The sequence below is a fragment of the Pantherophis guttatus genome, chromosome 3, assembly GCF_059756535.1.
Source record: "Pantherophis guttatus breed Tessera chromosome 3, ASM5975653v1, whole genome shotgun sequence".
Lineage (NCBI taxonomy): Eukaryota > Metazoa > Chordata > Lepidosauria > Squamata > Colubridae > Pantherophis > Pantherophis guttatus.
Window position 1 is genome coordinate 141,251,113 of NC_142065.1, and position 13,291 is coordinate 141,264,403.

At 36.0% G+C, this 13,291-nt stretch overlaps 1 protein-coding gene across 3 annotated transcripts in view; it reads left to right on the top strand.

Annotated features, from left to right (window-relative positions):
* Positions 1–13,291, top strand: part of ZCCHC2 (zinc finger CCHC-type containing 2) — a 35,131-nt gene that overhangs the window by 5,007 nt on the left and 16,833 nt on the right. For all 3 annotated transcript variants that reach the window (XM_034432948.3, XM_034432950.3, XM_034432949.3), the window contains exons 2-6: positions 1,947–2,052; positions 2,752–2,828; positions 4,107–4,178; positions 10,506–10,618; positions 13,004–13,098. In XM_034432948.3, coding sequence (XP_034288839.3) covers positions 1,947–2,052; positions 2,752–2,828; positions 4,107–4,178; positions 10,506–10,618; positions 13,004–13,098 — 463 coding nt within the window. The remainder of the gene's footprint in view (positions 1–1,946; positions 2,053–2,751; positions 2,829–4,106; positions 4,179–10,505; positions 10,619–13,003; positions 13,099–13,291) is intronic.

Below are 13,291 nucleotides of genomic sequence, written 5' to 3' on the forward strand. Positions count from 1 at the left end.
TTTCAAGAGGCAACTGGACTTTCTGCTTTTTCTGTGAAGACGTTTCGCTTTTCATCCAAGAAGCTTCTTCAACTCTCCTGAAGGCCATCCAATAAGCTTCTTGGATGAGAAGCAAAACGTTTTCAAAGAAAAACCAGAAAGTCCAGTTGCCTCTTGAAAAAAGCACCTTTGGGACAGCCCTTCTCTTGTTTAATCCATACTCTTTTTCAGAAAGGATCTTTGTGCTGCTTCTACCTGCTGTAATAAAGGCACAAACACACTTTTACTCTGATAACACAGTTTCCATCTTCCTCATCCAGCAAGGTTAATAGCAACGCTATCTGAGGATTTGTAATACGTCATATGCAGAGGAAGCTTGTTTGGGGAAGGCCAGTTGAGTAGTATTGTCAACTAAAGGCTGTTTCTCATCCTTTTCTAAAAACTCCTGTGGTTTTGATTTTACCTGTTTGTAAAGTAATGCACAAACAGGATTAGGTTACTGTAATTAATAACATAATCCATTGGTAGATAAAAGGTGGTTTGGTGAGCTCTTTCCCCATGACCTACTAACTTAAATCTGGAGGTGTCTCAGCACCTGTATTGAGGGGACAGAAAATTAATAATGCCACCTTTTGCACTTCCTATCACAATAAACGTAGAGCCCAACTTCACTTGGTTATTTGGGGTGGTTGTGAGCATGTCCCTTCACCACTTGGTCCTTGGCTGCTAATTTTCAGTGCCATTTGCCTTTTGCATGATCTTGTCAAGCCTCTTCCAAATGTATCAAATAGTAATCTTTTACAAATCCTGCCAGACCTGATAATAGATCCTTGGGCTACTAAAGATTGGAGTTATGAAAACAGAAATAGGGTGAGGGGCTTTAATTGTTGATTCTTCTGTCTTTTGGAAATGTTTTTATGTAATTTTATTAAAATTATAATTATAAAACTAATACTTCTTGTGTAAAAAAAAAGAAAAGAAACAAAAGTGCAGAAAAAAATGTAAAAAAAATATATGAAGAAATGACTTCCCCCTTCATCACAAGTTTAAACAATTTTAGTAACTTATACTTTCTTTTAACATAAATAATTTCTTATTCCCATATCTTACCTTATAAAGAAATCCTTAACATTTCATCATTTCAGTCCTGATCAGCAGAAATGCATTAAGGGTTACCAGAGATAACATATCGATTTTAACTTTGGTCACCTTTATATTCCTTTCACTTTGAACAATCTTGATCTTTAGTTCCTTCAAATAATCATCTAGCACTTGATTTCTTTTCATTTTTTTCTTTGACCCTTCTCACAAAATTTGAATATAGGAAAATTGCCTAGGTTACTCTCTTGGTTTGTTGTTTGTATATTCTTTTTAATTATTAAGACATTAGCCAGCTTCTTTTGTATGTCCAATGTATCTTTTTCCATATCATTCTTACAACCTGCTATTTTTAAATCCACTTTCAGAGAATCTCTGGCTTGTCAGATATAACTTGCTCCTCTTTTATAACATCCTTTAATCAGTCTATGTACAGAAGCACACGCTCTTAAAATTAATTTCTGAGTTCATTGTTCAAAAAACATCCTTCAGTATGTCCAGTGTTAAATATTTTGCTTTGTTCTACATTAACCAAATTACAGTGTTTTTGTCCTTTAGTTTCTTCTGCATCCCTCTAGAGGAGGGCTGTCAAACTCCCGGCCCGTGGGCCAGATGCCTCACGTGCTGGCCACGCCCATGCCCGGTTTAGCGAAGGGGGAAAAAGTCCTGATACATTACATGACACCACAGTGAGTTTGACACCCCTACTCTAGAGCATCTTAACTTTGTGGAATGCAAGTAGGGAGTGAAAAATACCTGAAACTTTAAGATTGCAGTACACTTTTGAGTTAATGCATTTTGATTTTCTGTATTTCTAAAAGTGATGACATGTATATGTAACACTGTAATTTTTCTTTCCTTCAATTTAGAACTTTTCCCATAACTGCATGCCAACAAGTGAGAGCAGTTTACTTGAACAAAGGGCAGCAGTTCATGATAAACTTATGGTGGCCACTCACAGGCCACAACAAGAAGGTATTTCAATATATTTATATCTTGAAAAGCTTGACTTCTAGGAAAATCATTTATCATTTTATATTATTACAAACTAGCTGCGATAAGTATTCAATTAATGTCTGGTAAACTTGTAGTTTCCTCCAATTTTTGTACCTGATTAAATGAGTGAGAACATTCAATAATAACTATTGACCATTAAGCATTTCATTAAGCCTTTTGGAGGCCAGAAGTAGAAGCATAATTTATGTACTTTGTATTTGTTTGCATTGTTGAATCTATGTTAACTATTTCAGGGACAACACCTATTTAGTAACAGAGTTCTATGCTATATCCAGTCTTACATGAGAAGTCTTTCATTTCACATGCTCAGATTTGTTTCAGACACTTGGACTGCTCAAAGCAATCACAGAATGGATAATAATGAGGGGGAAGACCTTCAGTGCAGTTACACAGTTGCTTATAATCCATAATTAAAGATAATTATGGATTGTAATTATAATTAAGGTATTTATTATAAAACAAAGTGTAGAAACAAACTGATATCCCATTGATCTCTTGAAATTCTATTAAAATTTAAATTTCCAGCATTGATCTCTTGAAATTCTATTAAAATTTAAATTTCCAGTAATAGTGACATGATGGCCAAATAAATGACAAAGATCTATTAAATTTTAAACAGTACTGTGAATTACTGATTTGTGTTTTCTTTATTTTCAGCTGTACACATTCAGAAAATAATGCTGAAAGGAATACCTAGGAAAAGATCTGATAAACATTTGGAGTATACTTTCAAAGTAAGTTATCTATCTGAAGGTCATATCTCTGTAATTTAAAATTACATGGGATCTAAAAAATTGACTCATGCATGCATTAGTCATCATGGTAAATCTTAATTTAGCACCATGATTAAAAAGGACCCTGTTAAAATGCTGGACTTTCATCTCCACTTTTTTTTCCCCACATAGCTGGGAAAAAGGAATAAAACAAATTTATCTGTCCCAGGATAATGACATTAAATACGAATAATGGGTAAAATTTGTGAATGAAACAAAGACATTTATCTGTGTTTTAGGTTCATAAGGGTCCAAAAGTTGGTTTGTTCTTGTAATCTGGCTCAAAGCCAGATTAGTGATCTTGAACCAGTCAATTTTCTCTCAGCCCTAGGAGGAGAGCAATGGCAAACCACTTCTGAAAAACCACTTGCCCAAAAAACTGCATTGACTTGCTCAGGCAGTGTTCAAGAATAGGACATGATGGAATGAAGTAAAAAAGAAATGGATAAACTGTGGAATTTTTACATGTAGCAATGATCACTAGTTTAGATAATTCTAAAGGGAGATTAAATAAACTCATGGAGGTCTTAAATGTTGCTAACTACCCTGGAAGTATGGCCCAAGATTAACAATAACCTCTGAAATTAGCATAGCTGCTTGAGATCAGCAGCAGAAAAAGGCTATCCATAGTTGTGAACTTCTTATATCAGATTGGTCACTTTGTGTTAAGACTGCCGGACTAATCAGGCTATTGATTGGAACTAGTAGAGGGTTTCTTAATTTTTCTTGGTTTTTGTTTCTAAAATCTGTCTTAGTTATTTAGTGTTTGAGTATGAAATGCAGGTAGTCCTCAATTTACAACCGTTCCTTTAATGAACATTTGAAGTTACAACAGCACTGAAAAATGTGACACATGACCGTTTTTAACATTTACTACTGTTGCATCATCCCTGTGGTCACATGATCAAAATTTGGATGCTTGGCAACTGGCATGTATTTATGACTATTGCAGTATTCTGCAATAGTGATCACCTATGTGATCCTATGTGATCACCTTTTCTGACCTTCTGACAAGCAAAGTCAATGGGGAAGCCAGATTTACTTACTGTGTTACTAACATAATAAACTGCAGTGATTCACTTAACAATTACGGCAAGAATATCATGAAATGGGCAAAATCAATAATTGTTTTGCTTAGCAATGGAAATTTTGGGCTCAATTGTGCTCATAAGTTGAGGACTATATGTATCTTAGTTTTATAGAAACAGAACTCTTAAGGTTTTTTTCTTTTTCATTCAGGTAACCTGGTCTGATCATTCTTCATCCTGTGTAAAAAAAACACACCAGGAACTACAAGAATTTCTCTTAAAGGTAAATATTCAAAGGCTTATGTAATAAAGCTAAGTGGCATGATGTTTTACCTCAAATTACAGTGGTAGATTGGTTTTGATATGCAGAGTTGATACGTTAATCTGTCAAACATTATTCATATATTCAATTACTAGATGAATATATATAGATATTATTTCTTATGAAATATTAACTGTTATAATTGTTTAGGAAGCAATAAATTGTTTCTAGTGATACAAATATTGTTCTAGTTGCAGAAAAACCTTTCTTCAACGTGTGCAAGATTCAAATCAAATATTTTGATTCCACTTTGAACAAGTTTATGCACATCATTTTATAATTCATGTGATTCTGTGCTTGTGCTGATTTTGCTGATTTTTTTTAAAGAAATAACCTATCAGGGAATGTTGGGGTAGTTGCAAAAAGTTATGAGTTGAATGTGCACTATTGAGACCAATTGAAAACACAAAGAGAAGGTACACTTCTGCTCATCCAATTTACTTTTGATGAATATGAAAATATAAATAGAGCCAAGTACCATCATAGTTCAGCATTTTGTTACTCACATTGCTGACCATATTATTCTGGAACCAAAATGCCCGTTTTCTGCCATTATTCTCTTACAATTAGTGTTTGAAGACTACCCCAAATATAGATATAATACGAAGTTTTCAAAATTAATTGTCTCTGATAAACCTGTGTTCCATGAATTTGTTCATCATTTATTTAAGCCATGCAACAGAGGTCATCCACATGTTGTCAGGGTTCCAAGTAACACACCCAACAAAATAAGACTCCAAGGCTAGAAATTCCTCAAAGTTCCATTTGGTACATATCATATTGGCACATCTGGGAAAACCCGAATCTGAAAGTTTCCAGGTTTTCTCCACTCAAAGTCAAAAGACCTTTCTCCCTGCACCCACATGTCCATCACAGGGTGCGATCAATGTACCATCCCAACTGGAGATGCCTCCCAGTCATGCCACTCCAGGTGCAAGCTGGATGTCCTTGACTCTCAGAGAAAGAATGTTATTATGGCTAGATATCCCTGCAACTCCATGCAACCCCCTTTCCCAATTTTCCACAGCACTAAGTGTGGCAGCCCTGAAGATCCAAGAAAAAGATGACATCTAGGGCTGACAGGCTGCTCCCCCTCAACCAATGATCGCGTCCTGCAACAAGAGGAACATAGGGGGTTAATTCCATATTCCCTAACCATCTCTTCCCCCCCACCCACCCCAGGGGGACCCTTTGGCTTATCAGGAAATTTATCATGGAATTGCTTCACTAATCTCTCTGCATTTACATCCCAGCTTTTAACCCAAGTAGCTTCAGACAAAGGGTACCCTTTCCAATGAACTAAATATTGTAATTGACCTCTATACAATCTAGAGTCTAGGATTCTCTTAAGTTCATAGTGAGTCTCCCCTTGCACCACTATAGGCTTGGGCGCCAGTTGGCCCTGTGGTCTCAGTCTTGACCCGACTCACCCCCATCTGCTGTTCTCAAAGCATCATCCCGGTCATCAACTCTTGGGGTGGGGCGGCTCCCACAGCTTCACCCCACAGAAAGGGATCCAGTTGAGTGGCTTGCCAGGACGCCGGCTCTTTGGGCCGGGCGCCCTGTCGGCGTTCCGCTTTGGTAGCCTCCGCTGCCTTCATTACAGATTTAGAAGGGGAGTAGAGGGTCTCTACGTGGACTATTGAACCAATCTTGGTGGTTCCCTCTGTGATCGCCATTCTCTCATCCATCTTCCCTGAGTCTTCACGCCGTCCGGTGTCAGGTTGGTGCTCAGGATTCAGACCCCGGACAGCACCCCAGAGGTTGGGGAGCTGGTTGAAGTTTTAAGGCAGATTCGGGTTAATGTCAGGATTCCAAATAACACCCCCAACGAAAGAAGACTCCAAGGCTAGAAGTTCCTCAAAGTTCCATTTTATTAGAGATGTCATATTGGCACATCTGGGAAAACCCGAATCTGAAAGTTTCCAGGTTTTCCCCACCCAAAAGAAAGTCAAAGACCTTTCTTCCTGCACCCACATGTCCATCACATAGTCCAATCAATGCACCATTCCAACTAGGGATGCCACTCCCAGTCACACCACTGCAGGTGCAGGCTGGATGTCCTTAACTCTCAAAGAAAGAATGTTATTATGGCTAAATATCCCTACAACTCTATGCAATCCCCCCTCCCAATTTCCCACAGCACTAAGTGTGGCAGCCCTGAAGATCCAAAGAAAAAGATGGCCCCCAGGGCTGACACATGTACTGTGGGAATTAACTCCATAAATTAGTTAAATGCTTAGTCTTCCATTCAGTTTTTACTATCATCCCTAAATTTGCCAGCTCATGTTTATCTATACTTCAAGATGGTTTATGAACAAGTTAAAAAGCACTGGTCCCAGCACAGAGTCCTACTTTTTATTTCCCTCCATTAAGAAAACTATTTAACTTCTCTTTATTTTTCACTTTTAAAAAAGTTAGTGATCTATAATATATTTGAGTTCTCTTGTTCCATGACTGCTAATTTAATTGAGCATCTTTGAAGAACAATTTTGTCCAAGATGTGTTTTTTTTAAGATACATTATTAACAGTTCCACATGCCTCTTAGTGCTCTCAAATCTATAGCATAAGGCTAGTGAGGCAGGATTTACTTGATCGGAATTCATATTGATTTACCTTAATTCTTGTTTTATATGTTGGTATTTGTATGTATTTTAATTAGGTTACCATATGTACTATGGTACATATGGTATAGATACTGGAATAGATACTAAGATTACTGGCCCTATAATTTTCCCAGATCCTCTTTGAATCCCTTTGAATTGGCTACATTCCAATACTTTTGCTGCTTGAGCCCAGTTTGAGGGCCAAGTAATTAATTTTTATTAGGAAGTCAGCATTTTTGAGTTATTTAATTCTTGGATGGGATTCTATCAGGATCTGATGGTTTGTTATTTGTATTCTCTCAAGATGACTTGGAATTCAGATAACTATATTACCATAGTTTACTTTTGTTCTCCTTGCTTCTAAAAGTCAATATAAGCTTAGGTATCTATCCAATTTCTTTCATACTAAAGATGGATAGAAATAATTCATTCAGTTTCCCTGCAGGCTTCATACTGTCTTTGAGTATTCCTTTTACTCTGTCATCTAATGGCACAACCACTTCTTTTATTGGTTTTCCATTTATATATTTTGAATACTCTATATACTCTAATCATCTACCAAGAAGAAAATCATACCTCTATCGATACCATCAGGACAAGCTTCTATATAAAAATGAACAAGCACCACACTCACAGGCATTGATGATGTTATCTAGTTGGGTAATGAAATGTCTGCAAGTGAACAACCAAGCTCAGGGGACATCAAGAACTCTACATCAAATATATATTTCAAAATTCTTAGTGATTCCCTTAAGATTTGTTGTATGCTGCTCAGATTCTCTCTGAGAACCTGTCATCTTAACATATCTTCTGACAAATCAGAATGTATGTTTTACTCCTTTTCGGTTTTTCATTGGGGCAGGCTTTTCATTTCTTCATATTAAGACTTCTTAACTGTTAAACGTTTCCTGAACCCTGCTATAAAGTCACTTCAGCCTCTAACTGGAGCTTCAATTATTGCATTTTGATAAAATCCTGATGTATTATTTATTTCATTTATTTAATTGATATCCCACTTTTATTATTATTTTTTATGAACAACTTAAGGCAACGAGCATATCTAATAGTCTGTCTTTATATTTTATGCACATCAACAACCCTTTGAGGCGAGTTGGGCTCAGAGAAAATGACTGACCCAAAGTTACTCAGTGGCTCTCATGGTTAAGGTGGGATTAGATCTCACAATCTCCTTGTTTCGAGCTTGATGCCTTAACCACTAGATCAAAGGGCCCTCTGGTCCCTTTGACTTTTCCTTTCAATCTTTTTATTTCACCAGTCCCCCTTTTAAAACATTTCCTCTTTTGTAGCAAACTGTTATACTTGCTGCAATTTTTCTACTTCCATGTATTTTGAATGTCGTAGCATTGCGTTTATTGTTTCCTGTTGGTTCTTCAAAACTTGCATCTTGCACCAGATGATGCTCACAGTTTGGGATTAAGTCTAGTTTAATTTTCAGACTGCCCATTCCAAGAAACAGTCATTTAAAGTTTCTGAAGATATGGTTTCTTTGTCATGGCTTGAAGATGAATATACACGCTCTAAGTGAAGATAATTGAAGTTTCCTATTATTACAACTTTTCCTTTGCATTCCTTCTCATTTCCTTGCACCATTTTAGGAACGTTCTTGACATTTTAATTAGGTGGACAGTAATATATCCCTAGATTTATCCCAAAGGTGCTTTTTCAAGAGGCAACTGGACTTTATGTTTGTTTGTTTTTTAAGATGTTTGGCTTCTCAACTAAGAAGCTTCTTGGATGAGGAATGAAATGCCTTCAAAGAAAAAACCAGAAAGTCTAGTTGCCTCTTGAAAAAGCATCTTTGGGAGAATCATGACCTGGATGACTGAGAATCTCCATAGACATCCCTAGATTTATTTACCTTTTGACTACATGTTGCCACTGGTGATTCTGTGAAAGTATCCAGCTTTTCAATATTTCATACATTCATATTGTAAAGAACAATATCACCACCTATGTCTTTCCATGTATGTATTTTTTATTAAGTTGGATTCAGGAATGACTGGATTCTACTCTGTTCCACCTAGTTTCTGTTTACCCATTATATCTATGTTTTTGTTTATAGTCAGATATGATAATTTCTTCATCATGGCTCAGAGACTTGCAGCACTAGAATAGAAACATCTATATTATATTCAAATGTTTTTGGCATTTGATTTAGCTTGTCCTAGAATGTTTCTCCATGCTTAACAAAAAACTACATTCCTATTGCTGGCTCGAGCAGTTCACCCACACAAATTCAAAAGCTTTGCCTATCTAGCTGACCCTGTATGTGAAATAAATAGGACTTTTGAGAATACTGTTTGGCAGCCCTGGAATTCAACCTGCTACCTAGCAGCCTAGATTTGGCTTCCAGAAGTGACCAATTTTTCAATGGTAGAATACCAAAATGGAGTATGTCTTCTATTTACAGTCTAGCTACTTACCTGGGCAGTGCATGACATTCACTCTTATTTGCATCAGTCTAGTAAATTATCAAGTGATTTACATACCTGTCACAAATACATTTATCTATTTTTCTAATGACTGAATTATCTACAAGCAAAAATTCTCTATCTTTCTAGAGAAGGTTCCCTGGTACAAGATACAGGTTTATTATCCAAAAATTGGATTCCTCCTATAAAACGTATCTCTCTCATCCTCACAATTACATCCTTCTCCCCAAGACTCTTGTTAGAAGAGTAGCTTAGTAGAAAGGAGGATGTCATCTTGAAAGTGAATCAAAGGTGTTGACTTGAAGGTGTTGTTTACAATCTCTGTGGCACTTGTGAACATTTCCAGTAAGAAAAGTTGTGAACAGGAATGGGCTTGTTTTATGGGAGTCAACAGCGCATTGCATGATGGATAAAGACATGCTTTTGCCCCAAAGGCAGATAATAAATTTGACATGTGCCCTAGCACACGAGTGCACGATCTCTCTCTCTCTATACACACACACACACACACACACACACACACACACACACACACACAACTTTATAATATATTTTAAAGCATTTGGATACTGGCTTCCTAACATAATTCACCTTGTTATTTGGATATCTGGAGATTGAGTGTCAATCTTTAGGGTTAGTTTTAAAATTTTAATATTTATTTTAAATTGACAAGTTTTAAATTATGGGCCAAATTTATAAATTATTTTAACTTTATTTTTTAACTGTGATGTTTGTATAGATGTTTTTTATCTGGCTGTTCACCGCTCTGAGTCCGAAAGGAGAAGGGCGGTATAGAAATTCGAATAAATAAATAAATAAATATGCTTTGCTTTGCAAAACTCCATCTTTGCCCTTTTGTTCCTTACTCTCATCATAACTTATAATTGTATCTCCTGTTTCTAAAGATTTCTGTCTGGGTGGGTTTCATCTTTCATTAAATAAAGATTCCATATCCGATTGTAGAGAATAAAGTTCAGTTGACTATTCTACTAGAACTGGATACTATGCTTATGGTGAGGGCCTTTTCACCTTCGACATGCTATATTACTCTGTGTACTGATCCATTTAAATAAAAATAAGTCAAAAATAATTCAAAGCGTTGATCTGTGAATTTCTGGAATGAAGAAAGGAGTTCTAATAGGGTCAGTTAAATGTTACAATCATCTATCCATTTACCTATGATAAATGTTACTTTTTCTACAATAATTAATAATGTGCCTTTCATCAGCTTCCAAAGGATCTTTCTTCTGAATCATTTGACAAGACTATTTTAGCGGCATTAAATCAGGGATTACAGAAACAAGAAGAAAGGAGGCATTCAGAGTTAGAGCCTATGATAAGGTAAAACTTTTAAGCAATGAATATAGTTATTTTTACTGTAAATTTATCTTGAATTCATCACTTCCTTTATTATGTATGTTGTTCAGTTAGAAATCTGAGAAATCAATGTTTTATATAGTCATGTTTAGTTCATTTACCTCAGGGTAAAGCAATCTACATTTTTCTCAATTCTGCCAGGTCCAACCAATGTGTCTTAATTACCAGGGGTTGCTGTATACTTAACATTCAGTGGGTATCAAGATATCTATTCCTGATCCAGCTAAATACTGCTAACTGTGTTGAACATACAAATGTTTAAATGTTGACCATATTTTGTACCATTAAGCTATAATCCTTCTCCCTACTTTGCTATAGGCCCTAAGCATCTTATAAAAGTTTCTGTACAAAATCTGCAAAATTCCCATTTGTGTGAGGCTTTGTCTTTAAAATAATATGCTTATATATAGTATCATTTCTGTCCCTGTGTATGTAGAATGTGTGTTGGATGCAATATTTGAATTATACATATGTAGGCATGGGTATTATGAAAAAAACATGAGTCTAAATGGCTTAAGTCCTTTAACATCTAGATAGCTGCTATGTCTTTTGGCTCATACTATAAGATTTTGTTCACATGGTTTCTGTAACATTTTATTATACAGATGTACTTAGAATTTTGTGAGCCCTTTTGATTTTTTGTATTTCTGCAAAAAATATGATGTAAAACATATGTTTTCCACAGAAGTCCTAAAACTACATAAAGAGAATCAGTTAAACACATGAGTCAAAAGCATTATACTTGTACATTTGTTTATTGAGGAAAATGATCCAAAAGACATACTTGTTTATGGCAAAAGGATGTGAACCTCTGAGATTATCAGTGCATTTGAATGGGAAATTAGAGCCGGGTGTTTCCAACAATGGAATGATAATCAGGGGTGACTAGAAAGTCTTACCTTATTTAAAGAACAGAATTCTGGGTATTTGCCATTAAAATCAGATCTTTGTGATACAGGCCTATCGGTCTGTCGTGGCTTGAATAAAACAGAGCTGTGAGGACCTCTCAGAAACAGTTAATGCTTACTAGACTGGAAAAGACTACAGAACTATTTCCAAAGAATTTGGACTCCCATCTGTTCACTGCATGCAGATTATATCTAAATGGAGGCAATTCAACAACATTGTTACTCTCTCTCCAGCAGTAACAAAGCGCAAACCAAGAGTAAGGGTTGCAATCCTCTGGGAGATTTCAGAGAACCCCAGGGCAGGGTTTAAGGACCTAAGTACCTCTCTTGCACTGATAAATGTCAGCGTTCATGGGCATGCCATCAGGAGAATGCTGGACAACAATTATTTGCATGGCAGGGTTGGACGAATAAAGCCAATATTCTCCAAAAAGAACACTGCTGCCCATCTACAGTTGATGAAAAAACATGTGGAGAAGCCAGAAGACTATTGGAAGAATGTTCTGTGGAGAATGATACTAAAATAGAACTTATTGGCTTGAATGAAAAGTGCAGTGTTTGATAAAAGGCAAATTCTGCCTTCCAGCATGAGAACTTTAGCTATGAAACACCGTAACAATATCCTAAATTGGGCCTGCTTTGCTGCCCTTGGATCAGGACAGCTTGCCATCATTGATGGAACTATGGATTCTGATTGTACCAGCAAATTCTATGGGATAATGTTAGAGTATCTGCCTGTGGATTGAAGCTCAAGAAAAAGTTGATCATGCAGCAAGACTAGAGCCCAAAACACACAATTTGTACAACCAAAAGGTTAAAGCAGAAGAAAGTTAATATTTTGAAATAGCCAAATTAAGTCCTGACCCTTAATCTATATTATAGAAATGTTGTGGATGGTCCTGAAGTGGGCAGAACGTGCAAGGAGCCCACCAGCATCCCCGAGTTGAAGCTGTTTTGCAAGGAGGAATAGGTTAAAATTATTTCAAGCCGACATGCAGGACTGATCAACTGTTATTGGAAACATTCAGTTGCAGTTTTTGCGGACCACAAGGGGAAGGAGGGAATATCACTTTCTGAAAGTAAAGGTTCACATACTTTTACCATACACAAATATGTTTGGATTATTTTTCTCAATAAATAAACAAACAAATATATTTTGACTTGTTTATTGAATTTGTTTGAGTTCTAGGACTTACGTGGAGAACAGATAATGTTTTAGGTCATATTTATGCAGAAATACTGAAAATTCAAAAAGATTCACAAACTTTTAAACATCCATGACTTTGACCATAATAAAATCTCCTTTCCTTTATTTCCTTCCTGTTTATGTAAATCTGTTTATTTGCAATGGAGAGGTTTGATGCACAGTGGCATTTCTCTATGTTAAATATTAGTCTTAAATATATTCCTTTGTACATTTGATTTTTCTAATATGTTTTAGGCAACTTTTTGCAAATACTTCCCCAGCTTTTCTCCAGAATCAGAGAGTAAACAACTTCTTTCAGACTCTGTCTTCAGAAGATTTACATTCTCATAGTAAGAAACTCTGATTTTTGTATTCTGTTATGAATTTGTATACAAGTTTCCTATTTAGAAGCATATTTGATCTTTATGCCAGTTAAAATTATAGAATTTGAATGTTATCTCAAGTTCTTGATCAGTTCATTTTTATTAGGTGTTCTTGGTATATTTGCTTTCAGGATAGTTATTAATGGGTGGCCTCTTTTAA